At 37.9% G+C, this 13,783-nt stretch overlaps 1 protein-coding gene across 1 annotated transcript in view; it reads left to right on the forward strand.

Annotated features, from left to right (window-relative positions):
- XPR1 (xenotropic and polytropic retrovirus receptor 1) overlaps positions 1-13,783 on the forward strand; it is a 223,716-nt gene that overhangs the window by 156,347 nt on the left and 53,586 nt on the right. The window contains exons 8-11 of the mRNA XM_003130352.6: positions 2,369-2,559; positions 2,772-2,951; positions 11,182-11,353; positions 12,517-12,711. Of these exons, the coding sequence (XP_003130400.5) occupies positions 2,369-2,559; positions 2,772-2,951; positions 11,182-11,353; positions 12,517-12,711 (738 nt within the window). The remainder of the gene's footprint in view (positions 1-2,368; positions 2,560-2,771; positions 2,952-11,181; positions 11,354-12,516; positions 12,712-13,783) is intronic.

Consider the following 13,783-nt stretch of genomic DNA (forward strand, 5'->3'; position numbering starts at 1 on the left):
TTGGCTTCACATATGTGAGTAAAAGCTTAAGTTTTGACATAGTACTACCAAGTCCTACCTAATCTGCCTCTAGATAACATTTTGCCCCTTTACCTCTCATTCATTCCATTCATAGTGGCCCTGGGCTTCTTCCTGTTCTTAAACTACACGAAGCTCATACCTGCTTTTAGGGCCGTTTGTACTTTCCCTCTCCTTGGAGCCCTATTCCTCCAGATAAGCACACGATTCAGTCTGTTTTGTTAAGGTCTCTATAAATGTCTTCTTCCGAGAGGTCTTCTTGACCATCCTACCCAAAATAACACCTAACATTCTTTATCCGCTTACCTTTTTTTCCCTTGGAAACCCTTATGTCACTGTCTGACATTATACAGAATAGAAGTTTCCTGAAAACAGGTGTTTTGTCTGTTGTTCATTACTGAATCTCCAGCTTTTAGAATGATGTCACACATAGTAGGCACCTAATAAATATTTGTCAAATTAATGAAAAAAATGAATTTTCATCAAGTAAAAGGAAAAAGAAATTGGAAATTAAATACTCAGAATGGGCCAAAGATTGTTTTAGGCGTTTAATATATGTTGTTCAAATTTAATCTTAACAAATTTATGAGAATAGATAGTATCCCCATTGACCAAGAAGGAAACTGAGACTTAGAAAAATTAAATAATTTGCCCTAGTAAAGCTAGAATTTGTGTAAAGATAGGTCTGTAGTATTTGACTCCAAAGCAGAGGCTTTCTCTACACTGTTATTTTTATTTTTTAATTGTTTTAATATTTTGGCCACATTCGTGGCATGCGGAAGTTCCCAGGCCATGGGAGTTCCCGTTGTGGCGCAGTGGATAACGAATCCGACTAGGAACCATGAAGTTGCAGGTTCAATCCCTGGCCTTGCTCAGTGGGTTTAGGATCTGGCGTTGCTGTGAGCTGTGATGTAGGTTGCAGATGCAGCTTGGATCTGGCGTGGCTGTGGCTGTGGCGTAGGCCGGCGGCTGCAGCTCCAATAAGACCCCTAGCCTGGGAAACTCCATATGCCGCGAGAGCGGCCCAAGAAATGGCAAAAAGACAAAAAAAAAAAAAAAAAAAGAAGTTCCCAGGCCAGAGATTGGTTGTGATCCACAGCAGTGGCAGTGCTGGTTCCTTAACCCACTGAGCCGCAAGGGAACTCCTGCCATGTTATTTTAAAATTATTAAGTATGTCATGTACTATAGAGAATACAAAGATTAAATAATAATCTTTAAATTAAATGTATAAGATATATAATTAAATTTCAAATGAGTAGTACTAATAGTAAGTTTAATAGTTATTTGGAAAATTGAGAAATTGGTAGCCAAATTGAAATGCTTGGCACATAGTAGACTCAAAATGAAACTTATTGATTCAATGAATTTATAAACAGATGAGGATCTGGCTCTTAAATAAGTAGAAGTGGACTTGGTCAAAAGAAAGAACAAGGCCACTTTAGGTACAGGAAGTAACATATGCAATTGTGAAAAGCAAACATGTTAGAAGGATAGTAAAATCTATCAGGAGATAAGAATTAATTTAGGAGCACTATAAGGTAAGTGGGAAAAGTGAGTTAAGAGATCAGATTGTAAAGAACTTGAATTGTGAGACTAAAGTGTTTAAATGTTTTAATTATTGGAGAGCTATATGATAATAGTGATACTGAACATTTGTATGGGCATATGGGCAATTGAATGTGGTAATTAGGAGTGTGGGCTTTGGAGCGAAACTGTCTTAAGTTAAAAATCTTGACTCTGCCCTATACTAGCTTGGTAACGCTAAGCAAATTACTTAACCTCTCTGTGCTGTAGATTCCTCATTAATCAAATGAAGATAATAGTTTTTAACTCACAGAACCACTGTGAAGATTAGATGAATTGTTATATGTAAAAATACTGAGAACAAGCCTAAGTACATAGTAAGCATTCTGTAAATACTAACTGTTGTTAAATGTGAAAACATTTCAGTTTTCACATTGCTTTCATGTATACTATTTTAATTTTCGTAGCAGCTCTGTGAGGTAGGCATTGCTATATCCAGTTTAATAATGGACAAAACAAAGCCAAAAAAGTTGTGTCATGCCAGAAATTCCCAGCTGGCAGAAGTGATCTAATGGTTTTAAAGTACTTCACCATGGGCTAGTATGCAGTAAGTGAAATTTTAGGAAAATTATTCTGGGGGAATTTTGCAGAGTGAGCTGAAGAAGAGGAAGAACCTCAAAGCAAGTCTAGCAGCCTCTTGAGATAACCTAGATTTAGGACTTATTTATTAAAAATCCTTATGCAAGGGCTATATCATTGAGAATTAAGAGAAAAGAAAAAGGAGACATTATGGATTTTCTAACTAATCAATTGATATTCTTTCAGCTGTATTTAAACTTGAAACAGATAGAAGTATATGGCCCTTGATAAGAATCTATCGGGGTGGCTTTCTTCTGATTGAATTCCTTTTTCTACTGGGCATCAACACATATGGTTGGAGACAGGCTGGAGTAAATCATGTGCTCATCTTTGAACTTAATCCGAGAAGCAATTTGTCTCATCAGCATCTCTTTGAGGTAATCAAAGCAAGACATAAAGTCCCTTGAATATTGTTTGCAGTAGCTATATAGCTGGTTTAGTTGGTGCTAAAATCTGTTTTCTCTTTGAAGAGGATTAATTGAATTCATAGTTAAACATTTTTCTTACTTTGTTTTATTAAAGATATTTCTGAGTAATGGTAAAAATAAAAATAATTTTCTTTCTTTTTGTCTTTCCCATCCTTTATCAGATTGCTGGATTCCTTGGGATATTGTGGTGCCTGAGCCTTCTGGCATGCTTCTTTGCTCCAATTAGCATCATCCCCACATATGTATACCCACTTGTCCTTTATGGATTTATGGTTTTCTTTCTCATCAACCCCACCAAAACTTTCTATTACAAATCCCGGTTTTGGCTGCTTAAACTGCTGGTAAGTCCAAAAATTTGTGTATCATTTGTAGGGTAGCATATTAGTCATTGGCTTCCTCCAGAATGATACCAAAGCTTCTGTATTGCACAACTCCAGAAGGCATGTTCACATTGTAGTCTGAATGAGTGGTACCCCAGCTGTAGGGACAAAGAACACAGTGTGATTGGTACACCTGATGTTGGGCAGCATAGTGACCCTGGGAAAAGCACTTGTGCTTATTTCTCCTAAAATGGGGTATGAACTCCAGATATTGAAATGATTTTGCAAATTCATATAATTCATTTAGTCATAATAATAATTCATAATACTTGACAGATTATTTAATCAGCTGTGATAACATGTAGAACTTTGTTTCCTTTTTTTTAAAGTGGTAAAACTATTATTTCCCTGTTAAATTGCTATAAGGCGGAGTTCCCGTCATGGCGTGGTGGAAACGAAACTGACTAGGAACCCTGAGGTTGCAGGTTCAATTCTGGCCTTGCTCAGTGGGTTAAGGGTCCGGCGTTGCCGTGAGCTGTGGTGTGGTTTGCAGTCGCGGCTCGGATCTGGCGTTGCTGTGGCTGTGGCGTAGGCCAGCGGCTACAGCTCTCATTTGACCCCTGGCCTGGGAATCTCCATGTGCCGCAGGTACTGCCCTAAAAAAACAAAAACAAAATTGCTGTAAGGGGTCAACCAAAACATTTTTAATTTATGAAGAATTGATTCTCTAAAACAGTGGGAATATCTTGTCTTATCACTAAACTTAACTTGAAAAATTGACTTTGGTTCTTGTTTATAATTCTATTTCTTCTTCTACTTTACCTATTAATGATCTCAAAATCAAGCAATCTCAGCATAAGGATATAGAATATCCTTCAAAAATGGTAGCTGTGTTTTTGAGTGTATTGTAAAGATTGCCCTGGGAAGGAACTTCTGCTTACTCCCCAGTTTACCAAACTGTTATTTTGAAAATCAGTATCATTGATAATTTCATGTAATTATTTCTTAGATTATGAATTACAACTGACAGTGAAGATTAGCGATGAAATTGACCAATCCCCACAAAATTGCCGAATTCCAATAATTATTGTCTCATTTTTTTCACCTTATAAAACATAGTGCCTTGAAAACAGTAGTTTTTATTTCTTTTCCTTTTTTATGCCCATTAGAATTAGCAGAATTTTGTTGTTCTTTTTTTTTTTTTTTTTTGTCTTTTTGCTGTTTTTTTGGGCCACTCCTGTGGCATATGGAGGTTCCCAGGCTAGGGGTCTAATTGGAGCTGTAGCGCCAGCCTACGCCAGAGCCACAGCAACGCAGGATCCGAGCCGCGTCTGCAACCTACACCACAGCTCACGGCAACGCGGATCGTTAACCCACTGAGCGGGGGCAGGGATTGAACCCGCAACCTCATGGTTCTTAGTCGGATTCATTAACCACTGCGCCACAACGGGAACTCCCTGTTGTTGTTCTTAGCAGTATACTCTCTCTAAATAACATTAACTAAATTTTTTAAAATCAAAAGACATAAAATATGACTTTCCTATTAAAAAAACATAGTAAGCACTCAGCAAATTTAAAAGCAACCCATGTTCCAATATAAGTAAGTATTTATATTTATTACCAATATAAGCAAATAAATTTGTACTTATTGCTCTCAAAATAATAAAGTGGCCAAAATCTTGGGTTTTTTTCCCAAAGTTGTGCATTTATTTATATTTCTTATTTCTTCCACTAGGAGTGTTATCACAAATTGAGAGTCTCCCTCTTTTCCATCAACTTTGTTAAATATAAATAAGTAAAAGAGCAAATCATTCCCTTTAAGTAACACTAGTAGGCCTAATTTTGAGTTTAAATTCTGAGTGTAGAACTTAGATGTTCAAGTGTATGTTGATAAATTCGAGTTTCCATTGTGGCTCAGCAGGTTAAGAACCCAACATAGTCTCTGTGAGAATATGGGTTTGATCCCTGGTCTTGCTCAGTGGGTTAAGGATCCGGCGTTGCCACAAGCTGCAGTGTAGGTTACAGGTGCAGCTTGGATCCAGCATTGCTGTGGCTGTGGTATAGGCCTGCAGCTGCAGCTGCCATTAACTCCTAGCCTGTGAACTTCCATATGCTGCAGGCACAGCTGTAAAAAGAAAAAGAGTATTTTGGTAAATCATAAGTTATATCATCACCCTTAATGTGTCTTGTGTCTTGTCATTGTCTAGAAAACATGCTTTTTAAGAATTTTTTTATAAGATAGAAAAATTTAAGGCATTTTTTTCTGTCTTGAAATTTATACTAAAAATAAATCATTTCCAGTTAGTGCAGCAATATTAGATTACCTTTCTTATTTGGAGATTATTTGTCCCTGTATTACTAGATTTTGTATAGTTTTAAAACTATGCATTTGCATAAAAAATGTAATATTCTGGTTACAAGGAAATACCTTTAAGATTATAAGTACCTAGAGAGTTCCCATCGTGGCTCAGTGAAGCAAATCTGACTAGTATCCATGAGGACACAGTTTGATCCCTCGCCTCGCTCAGTGGGTTAAGGATCCAGCATTGCTGTGAGCTGTGGTATAGGTCACAGACGTGCCTCGGATCTTGTGTTGCTGTGCTGTGGTGTAGGCGGGCAGCTGCAGCTCCAATTCAACCCCTAGCCTGGGAATCTCTATATGCCACAGGTGCGGCTCTAAAAAGACAAAAAAAAAAAAGATTATAAATACCTATTGTTCCTTCCTAAATTGTTGTGAAATCTCTATAAAGTTATTTTCCAATGAGATTTGAAAGTCTCAGAAAACTCATATTTGAGTGCAACATTGCAATAGCAAAATAATACAGTTGTGTATATTATGTGCTAAGTGAGCATTTCTTCACTGCATCCTTCTTTGTTTAAATAGGAAGCTGTTATGATTCATGCATGACCAGTTATTCTTATTAGAAGAATAATTACTCCCCATTGAGTAGAATTTATCTGTGCATCTGCTGTGTCTTAATAAATGAGGACTTGATGGAATTGGTTAGCAGTGATGATACAAGAAAAAATAAGAGAATAATAGAATATACTGTCAGAAGCAGTGAAATACAGAAAGAAGCGTTGTGATTTGTTACATTTGTAATAATAATTGTAAATAATAAAAATGTTGTTTATAGATTATTTAATATTAATTGACCTATTGATGTATTTTAATTCAAATTTCACTGAGAAAACTTACCCTTAGACTTATTCTAGTGAATTAACAAGTGTTTCCACCCTGTATTTCTCTCATATAACTTTTCTTAAAGCCTCCTCCTAAAGTAAACTGCATTTCCTTTTTCCTTTACTTTTTTCTTTTTTTTTTTTTTTTTTTTTGTCTTTTTGCCTTTTTAGGGCCGCACCCTCGGCATATGGAGGTTCCCAAACTAGGGGTCTAATCAAAGCTGTTGCTGCTGGCCTGCACAAGAGCCACAGCAACGCCAGATCCGAGCCACATCTGCAGTCTACACCACAGCTCATGGCAACGCCGGATCCTTAACCTACTGAGCGAGGCCAGGGATCGAAGCCCGCAACCTCATGATTCCTAGTCAGATTCGTTTCCACTGTGCCACAGCAGGAATTCCTCCTTTACTTTTAAGTGGGAAAAGAACATATGTCACTTGGCCATAGTGATAGGCACTGACTGAACACCGTTTATATCCATATTTAAATTTGAATCTATGTGATATGTCATTCCTCTCCCCTAAAAAAACTGAAAAAAATTTTTTAGAAGAAATTGATTTATTTCGATATTTGTATTATATGTCAAATTAATACAGTTTATTTACATTCATATTGTCATATATCCTCTCTCCAGATCTGTATCTGTCCTAATTGGAAATCCAATTAGAAAGCCTAAACCTGCTGTGGTGCTCTGGGATAGGCGGCATCTCTGCAGTGCCAGGACGCAGGTTCAATACCTGCCTCAGCACAGCAGGTTAAAGGATCCAGGTTGCCACAGGTGTGACATATGTTGCAACTGCAGCTTAGGTCACATCTGATCCTGGCCCTGAAACTCCATATGCCATGGGGAGGCCAAAAAGGGAGAAAAAAAGCAAGCAAGCAAGCATAAACAGAGTTTCTACTATGGCACAGGGGATTAAGGATCCATCTGGTTGTCTCTGTGGTATTGTGGGTTCCGTCCCTGGCCCGGTGCTGTGGCTTAAAGATCTGATGTTGCCACACTGTGGCCTAGGTCGCAGCTGCAACTTGGATTCAGTCCCTGGTCTGGGAACTTCCATATGCCATGGGTGTGGCCATAAGAAAAAAAAAAAAGCATGAACAAATGCCTCAGATTGTCTAACCAACAGTATCAACTTATGAAAGCTACATGAAGTTTTAAAAATTAGAGTCCTTTGATATGTTATTTGGGTATTTCTTTTTCTAATACTTTCCATAGTTGTATACTAAAATTTTTATGTGTCTCTATTATAAGAATATTATTAGAAAAATGTTCTCTTTTAATAATGCACTGTTCTGGACAATTTATAAGTTGTCAATTTAGTTAATCCTTTTTTTTTTTTTTCTTTTTGCTATTTCTTGGGCCGCTCCCACGGCATATGGAGGTTCCCAGGCCAGGGGTCCAATCAGAGCTGTAGCCCCCGGCCTATGCCAGAGCCACAGCAACGCGGCATCCGAGCCACGTCTGCAACCTACACCACAGCTCATGGCAACGCCGGATCGTCAACCCACTGAGCAAGCGCAGGGACCGAACCTGCGCTTCCTAGTCGGATTCGTTAACCACTGCGCCACAATGGGAACTCCTTAATCCTTTTAATAAACCATGAAGTTGGAGCTGCTGTTAATCCACATTTTATAAGTGAGGAAGCTTAGGTTCAGAGAAGTTAAATAAGATCACATAGCAAAGATATAATGGAGATGGGTTATGAGCACAGGCAGTCTGGCTCCATAATCTATTTCTTAAATGCTACCATTTAAGAGTTAGATCTGAAAGTTACTTTATCTAGATGTTTAACTTTGATCTAGTGGATCAACTAATGGAATTTAAAAATCAAATTTGGCAAGAATGTGATTATCCATAGTAGAAATTAAGACTTCATCTCCTGGGAGTTCCCGTCGTGGCCCAGTGGTTAACGAATCTGACTAAGAACCATGAAGTTGCGGGTTCGATCCCTGCCCTTGCTCAGTGGGTTAAGGATCCAGCATTGCCGTGCGCTGTGGTGTGGGTCACAGACACGGCTCGGATCCTGCGTTGCTGTGGCTCTGGCGTAGGCTGGCAGCTACAGCTCCAATTAGACCCCTGGCCTGGGAACCTCCCATATGCTGTGGGAGCGGCCCAAGAAATAGCAAAAAGACAAAAAAAAAACAAAAAAGAAAAGAAAAGACTTCATCTCCTTAACTGTTTACCTATATTAACTTAGAAAATGATATTAACATATATTCTTTGTAACAATTTATTAGTGACTTTTTGTGTAAGTGGGTAAAATAATCAGGTATCCAGATTGTCTCTAGCTTTCTTAATACTATTACTCAGTGATTTGTTACCATTTTTTAGGTTTTTGTTTTGTTTTGTTTTTTGTCTTTGTAGTGCCACACCTGTGGCATATGGAGGTTCCAGGCTAGGGGTCAAATCAGAGCTGTAGCCTCTGGCCTATACCACAGCCACAGCAACGCCAGATCCAAGCTGCGTCTGCAACCTACACCACAGTTCACGGCAACGCTGGATCCCTAACCCACTGAGCCAGTCCAGGGATTGAACCTGCATCCTTGTGGATGCTAGTCAGATTCATTTCCACTGAGACAGGATGGGAACACCCTGTTATTGTTTTCATCATAAATTACAAGGTAGAAGTTGAAAGATCTTAGCCAGAACAAGAAAGGAAGAAGGGGAATTCTGTGTGTAAATATCAGGTAGTTAAGTATGGTCTGTTTATTTTCTTCCCCACTTATCCTACCTCAGACCAAACTACTTGCTCCCTTCCCTGTATTTCCAGAGTATTTTGTATGCCTGTCTGTAATAGCAGGTGCTACACGATGCTGTCATTTCTTCATGTGTTCAATTGCCCAAAGAGACTATAGGTCTTTGAGGGTACATGCCATGTTTTATTTATTAATATTTCTGCAATGCCTGACCTGTAGTAAATAAATACTTACAAACCTTTGTTAAATGCATGAAAGACTTTCCTTCATTAGTTGTCTTATACCAACAAATACCACTCTTTTCTTTTTTCATCTTCTCTCTTCTGTAAATTTTCCCTTCCTCCAGTTGCCTTTTTATGTCCCTTCTTCCCTCTTCTAGTCCATCCATCTATCTCTTTGTTTCTTATCTAATACACTCTTCTTACCTTCTGCTCTTATGGAGGTTTTCTATAATAGCCAGGTTTGGGAGCTGAGTTTGGCAGGTTGTGAGAGTAGTAGTATTCTATCTCATGTCAGTGAGAAATGAAAATTTGCAGTTAGGCTACCAGTTTCACAAAAGTCTATGACTAGAGACTGAGTTAGACTTCCTGATCCTTTGCTGTTATATTTCTACGTTATCCTCTGAATCCATTCTGCACCTAGAGTTTCTTAAAGTATTGTATAAACTGTACCAGGACCTCTTTGAGCATAAATGATTAACATTTCACTTTCTTAATACCTCCTACCCCAACCCATCCTGAAAAAAAAAAAAAGGTTTGCTCTGTGGAGCTTATGGTTGCAAACAATATAGCTTACCTGCCTTACTTATTGAAAGAGTAAGCAAGTCGTCAAAAGCTGAGCCATAGACTCAAAATATATTAGCTCCAGAAAATAATGTCTTCAAGCCTATATTGTGTCTTGTAGATCCCTGGTTTAATTTCCAAAGCTCTAGGGCAATACCTGTCATAGATAGTTGATCCCAGGGTTGATTTATAATATAGCCATTTATCTCCCTGAAGTAATCAAGGGAGTTATTTAGAGAAAGTAAGAACCAGCCAAGGCTGAGAGTCAAGAGCCATAGTCTTCCAGGCTGAATGTCTATTAAATGAGTTTACCCAGATCCCGAGAGAGCTATAGATTTAGACTCATTTTCTCAAAACTGTCACTTAGTCAGGATTCCTTGTTTTAGGAGTCCATTCTTACTATGTTAGACAGAAAGGGCCTAGCAGGGTGAGGAAGAAAGCTGCCTGCATTCCATCTTCACTTCACTTGAAGGCTTCTTAAGGCAATCTATAAATTTGAGCCTATTTCTTTTCTTTTTTTTTTTTTTTTTTGTCGTTGTTGTTGTTGTTGTTGTTGCTATTTCTTGGGCCGCTCCCGCGGCATATGGAGGTTCCCAGGCTAGGGGTTGAATCGGAGCTGTAGCCACTGGCCTACGCCAGAGCCACAGCAACGCAGGATCCGAGCCGCGTCTGCAACCTACACCACAGCTCACGGCAACGCCGGATCGTTAACCCACTGAGCAAGGGCAGGGACCAAACCCGCAACCTCATGGTTCCTAGTCGGATTCGTTAACCACTGCGCCACGACGGGAACTCCTGAGCCTATTTCTGATGATTAGTATCTGCCTCTCTCTGCAGTGCCAGAATTTCCCTTTGCAATAGGAAACAGGCTCCACACATGAGTGGTCAGGATGAATTTTGGTTACAGGTCTTCTGTAAAATGGGGATGTGGATAATACCTAGCTCATAGAATTGTTATAGTTAATGAATCATAAGAAATGCACGATGAGAAAAATACACAACGTGGATTAGTGCTCAGTACATTTAACCTGAATTGACTTATTATTGTTTTCATAACAGTGGTATGTGTGCTGATTTTTGTAGTATAATTTCAAGACAAATACAGTCATCCTCATGGCATTAGTGAAATCAAAGTGATGCTTCCCATGAGGTACCATCCTTCCCCTCATATCCTTTGTAGGCAAAGAAGAGCTTTGTGTTAGGTTAGCTAAGATGGGAGAATATTCCAAAAATTGTCATAGCACATGGGTCTTTAGCAAATTTATCTTAGACCCTAATGTTAAATGTCCTCTCAATGCATTTTTGCCACTCTGCTTTCTACTTAATTGCTTCCAAAATCTCTGCTTTCTGTTTTGTAACTATAGCTATTCTTGCCTTCCACCTGCCCCACCCTTTCTTAGTTATCCATTCCCTTGACGACTAATTCTTAATCTAGCCACCATTGCCAGGTCCCCCTATGTTGTGGTTGGTTCATTAGTTTCCATTTGATCCACTAAAGTAATCATGCAGCAGTGTCAGACATGAATTAGAGAAATTTAATATGAATTTTCTTGTTTCTTTGTTTTCTGATTTTTTTTCCTCTCTCCCAGTTTCGAGTATTTACAGCCCCCTTCCATAAGGTAGGCTTTGCTGATTTCTGGCTGGCCGATCAGCTGAACAGCCTGTCAGTGATACTTATGGACCTGGAATATATGATCTGCTTCTACAGTTTTGAGCTCAAATGGGATGAAAGTGGTGGCCTCTTGCCAAATGATTCAGAAGGTAGGGTATGAATGTGCATCCACACTATCGAACTGCCAGTGTAAACCAAGAAATATTGGGAATGATAACTGAGAAATTTAAGATCATCCAATAATATTACAAACTTAATTAAATGTACTTGGCACTCTTTTAGCAATCTCTATATCTGATATAGTTTGGCTCTTGAATTATGTTTTATAATTTTAGCCATTCATTTGCCAGGAGATTTATAACTTACACTTAAAAAATTCTAAAACTAGAAAAATCTTCTAGTACATTGGTAATTATATCACAGATGCTTTAGTGTCAATAATTGCCGTCACAGTATTGCTTTACAGTTATTTAGAGGTAGATCGAGTGCTTTGAGAAAGTCTTTGTAAATTGTTTATTAATTCTTACTGGAGACCTTGTTTTTTTTGTTTGTTTGTTTGTTTTGGCTCTTTTCCTCACTCTTAGTTTATGCCAGGTGTTCAAGATATTAAGGAATTTTGCCTTAATGACAAAGACCAAATTTAGACAGATTATGTAACATCTGACTAACAAAAGTTAATGAAGCCAATAGCAACACATTTTCATCAATTGTGAGCAGATCACAACTCTGTTGTATGTTGAGCCACTAAGATACATTTCCAAAATTTGAAGAAAATTGGTTTACCAACTTCATTCTTCTCATTTAAAAAAAATACAAACTCTGTTCATTGGTTGTTTTTTTTTTTTTTTTTTTTTTTTTGGAGGGGGTTGTTTTATCTTTAAAGAGCAAGAATATGAACAGACTATAGGGGTATAATATAGTGGTTTGGAGCTCAGAAAATTGACTGGAGTCACCAGTGGTATTTATAGGTTTTCCTGATGTTTCAGGTTATAGAACTTACTAATTTTTTTTCTCTTTGATAAGTATACTCATCTTCTAATTGTCTTAGAGTTTTACTGCACTCCAAAGGTGATTCTAGAACAGATAGAAATCTGAGCAGGCAGATTTTCATAAGTTCCCCCTGTGTATTTTACTTTCTCTCTTCAGTTTAACAGCCACTGAAAAGTTTGAGAATACAGAAGCTACAAAGAAAAAAGTGATTCTGAAACTCAGGTTCCTTGCTTCTATGGATTTCCTAGTGGTTACAATATATGACTAAATGATGTGAACAAGTTGTTTAATTGTAATCTTTTCTTCTTTGAAATCTTCACAGAACCAGAAATTTGCCACAAATATTCATATGGTGTGCGGGCTGTTGTTCAGTGCATTCCTGCTTGGCTTCGCTTTATCCAGTGCCTGCGCAGATACCGAGACACAAAGAGAGCCTTTCCTCATTTAGTTAATGCTGGGAAATACTCCACGACTTTCTTCATGGTGACGTTTGCAGCCCTTTACAGCACGCACAAAGGTATTCTATGATTGCGAAAAGGTTTTTTTTTAATCCAGATTTTCACCACGTGAATCTGTTTCTTATTCTGTGTTACCTTTCCACTTGTCTTGCTTTTTTTCCCCCATTGAAGCTCTAGTCCCCTCAGTAATACTAGTTTGTTCCTGAACACAATTTTAGTCTCATTACAATATTTACTAACAGGTACCATTAAAAAGATTCAAAATCATGCAGAATAGGAAGGATTTGTGATAACATCTGAAATTCTGAATTATGTTTAATGAGCTCAGTCCAAGACACTTTGGGTTTTCATTTGGTTTTTTAGACTTTTTGTTCATTAATGAGGTTGAGAAATGCTAGGTGAAAAAGATTCCCTGTGGCAATCATGTATATTTTTAATCTCTTTCCTTCACCAAGTAGTAAGGATTGTTTCCAGCCCATTTAACTGCAAATTGAGTTCTTTGATCTCTCTAGTTTCTTATCTCCATGGCAACCAGTTATTACTTGAGACTGCTCTTCTGTTGGGCGGAGAAAAAGGCTTTTAGGTTCTGAGCCACATGCAGTCACTCCTTTTGAATTTTTAACCTTTTTCCAAGAACTGTCAATCAAAGATCTTACTTCCTTTTACTAAAATGCCTTCCTTCTTTGTCTGTTTAAATCAGTGTCAGCCCACACCTTAGAGGGTGCATTCTCATCTGTGGGTGGTAAAGAAATGTCCTAATTGAAATTATTGCAGTTATTTTTAAATACTTTGGTAAAAAATTTTTCTTCAGTGTTTTTTTTTTTTTAAGATACTAGTTTAGGAGCCTTAACTAGTGCTCTAGAACTGTTGCTGTGTGTCTGATGGTCTTGAAAAATCAGGATGGTTGTTTTTTATAAAGCTTGCAATTTGGTCCAGCAGAACACTTTACAACATACTTCCACTTTTTGCAGTAGATTCTGTGATTCAGTCATATTAATTATGTAGCCAATAATTTTACCACTGTGGAGGTACTCTTGTTAAATGATATAATTTAACTTAAGTATTGCAGTGAAGGAAATACAGCCTAAAGCTCTCATAATTTTTTTTTTAATTCCTCTTTCACTTGCACCT

The sequence above is a fragment of the Sus scrofa genome, chromosome 9 (assembly GCF_000003025.6).
Source record: "Sus scrofa isolate TJ Tabasco breed Duroc chromosome 9, Sscrofa11.1, whole genome shotgun sequence".
NCBI lineage: Eukaryota > Metazoa > Chordata > Mammalia > Artiodactyla > Suidae > Sus > Sus scrofa.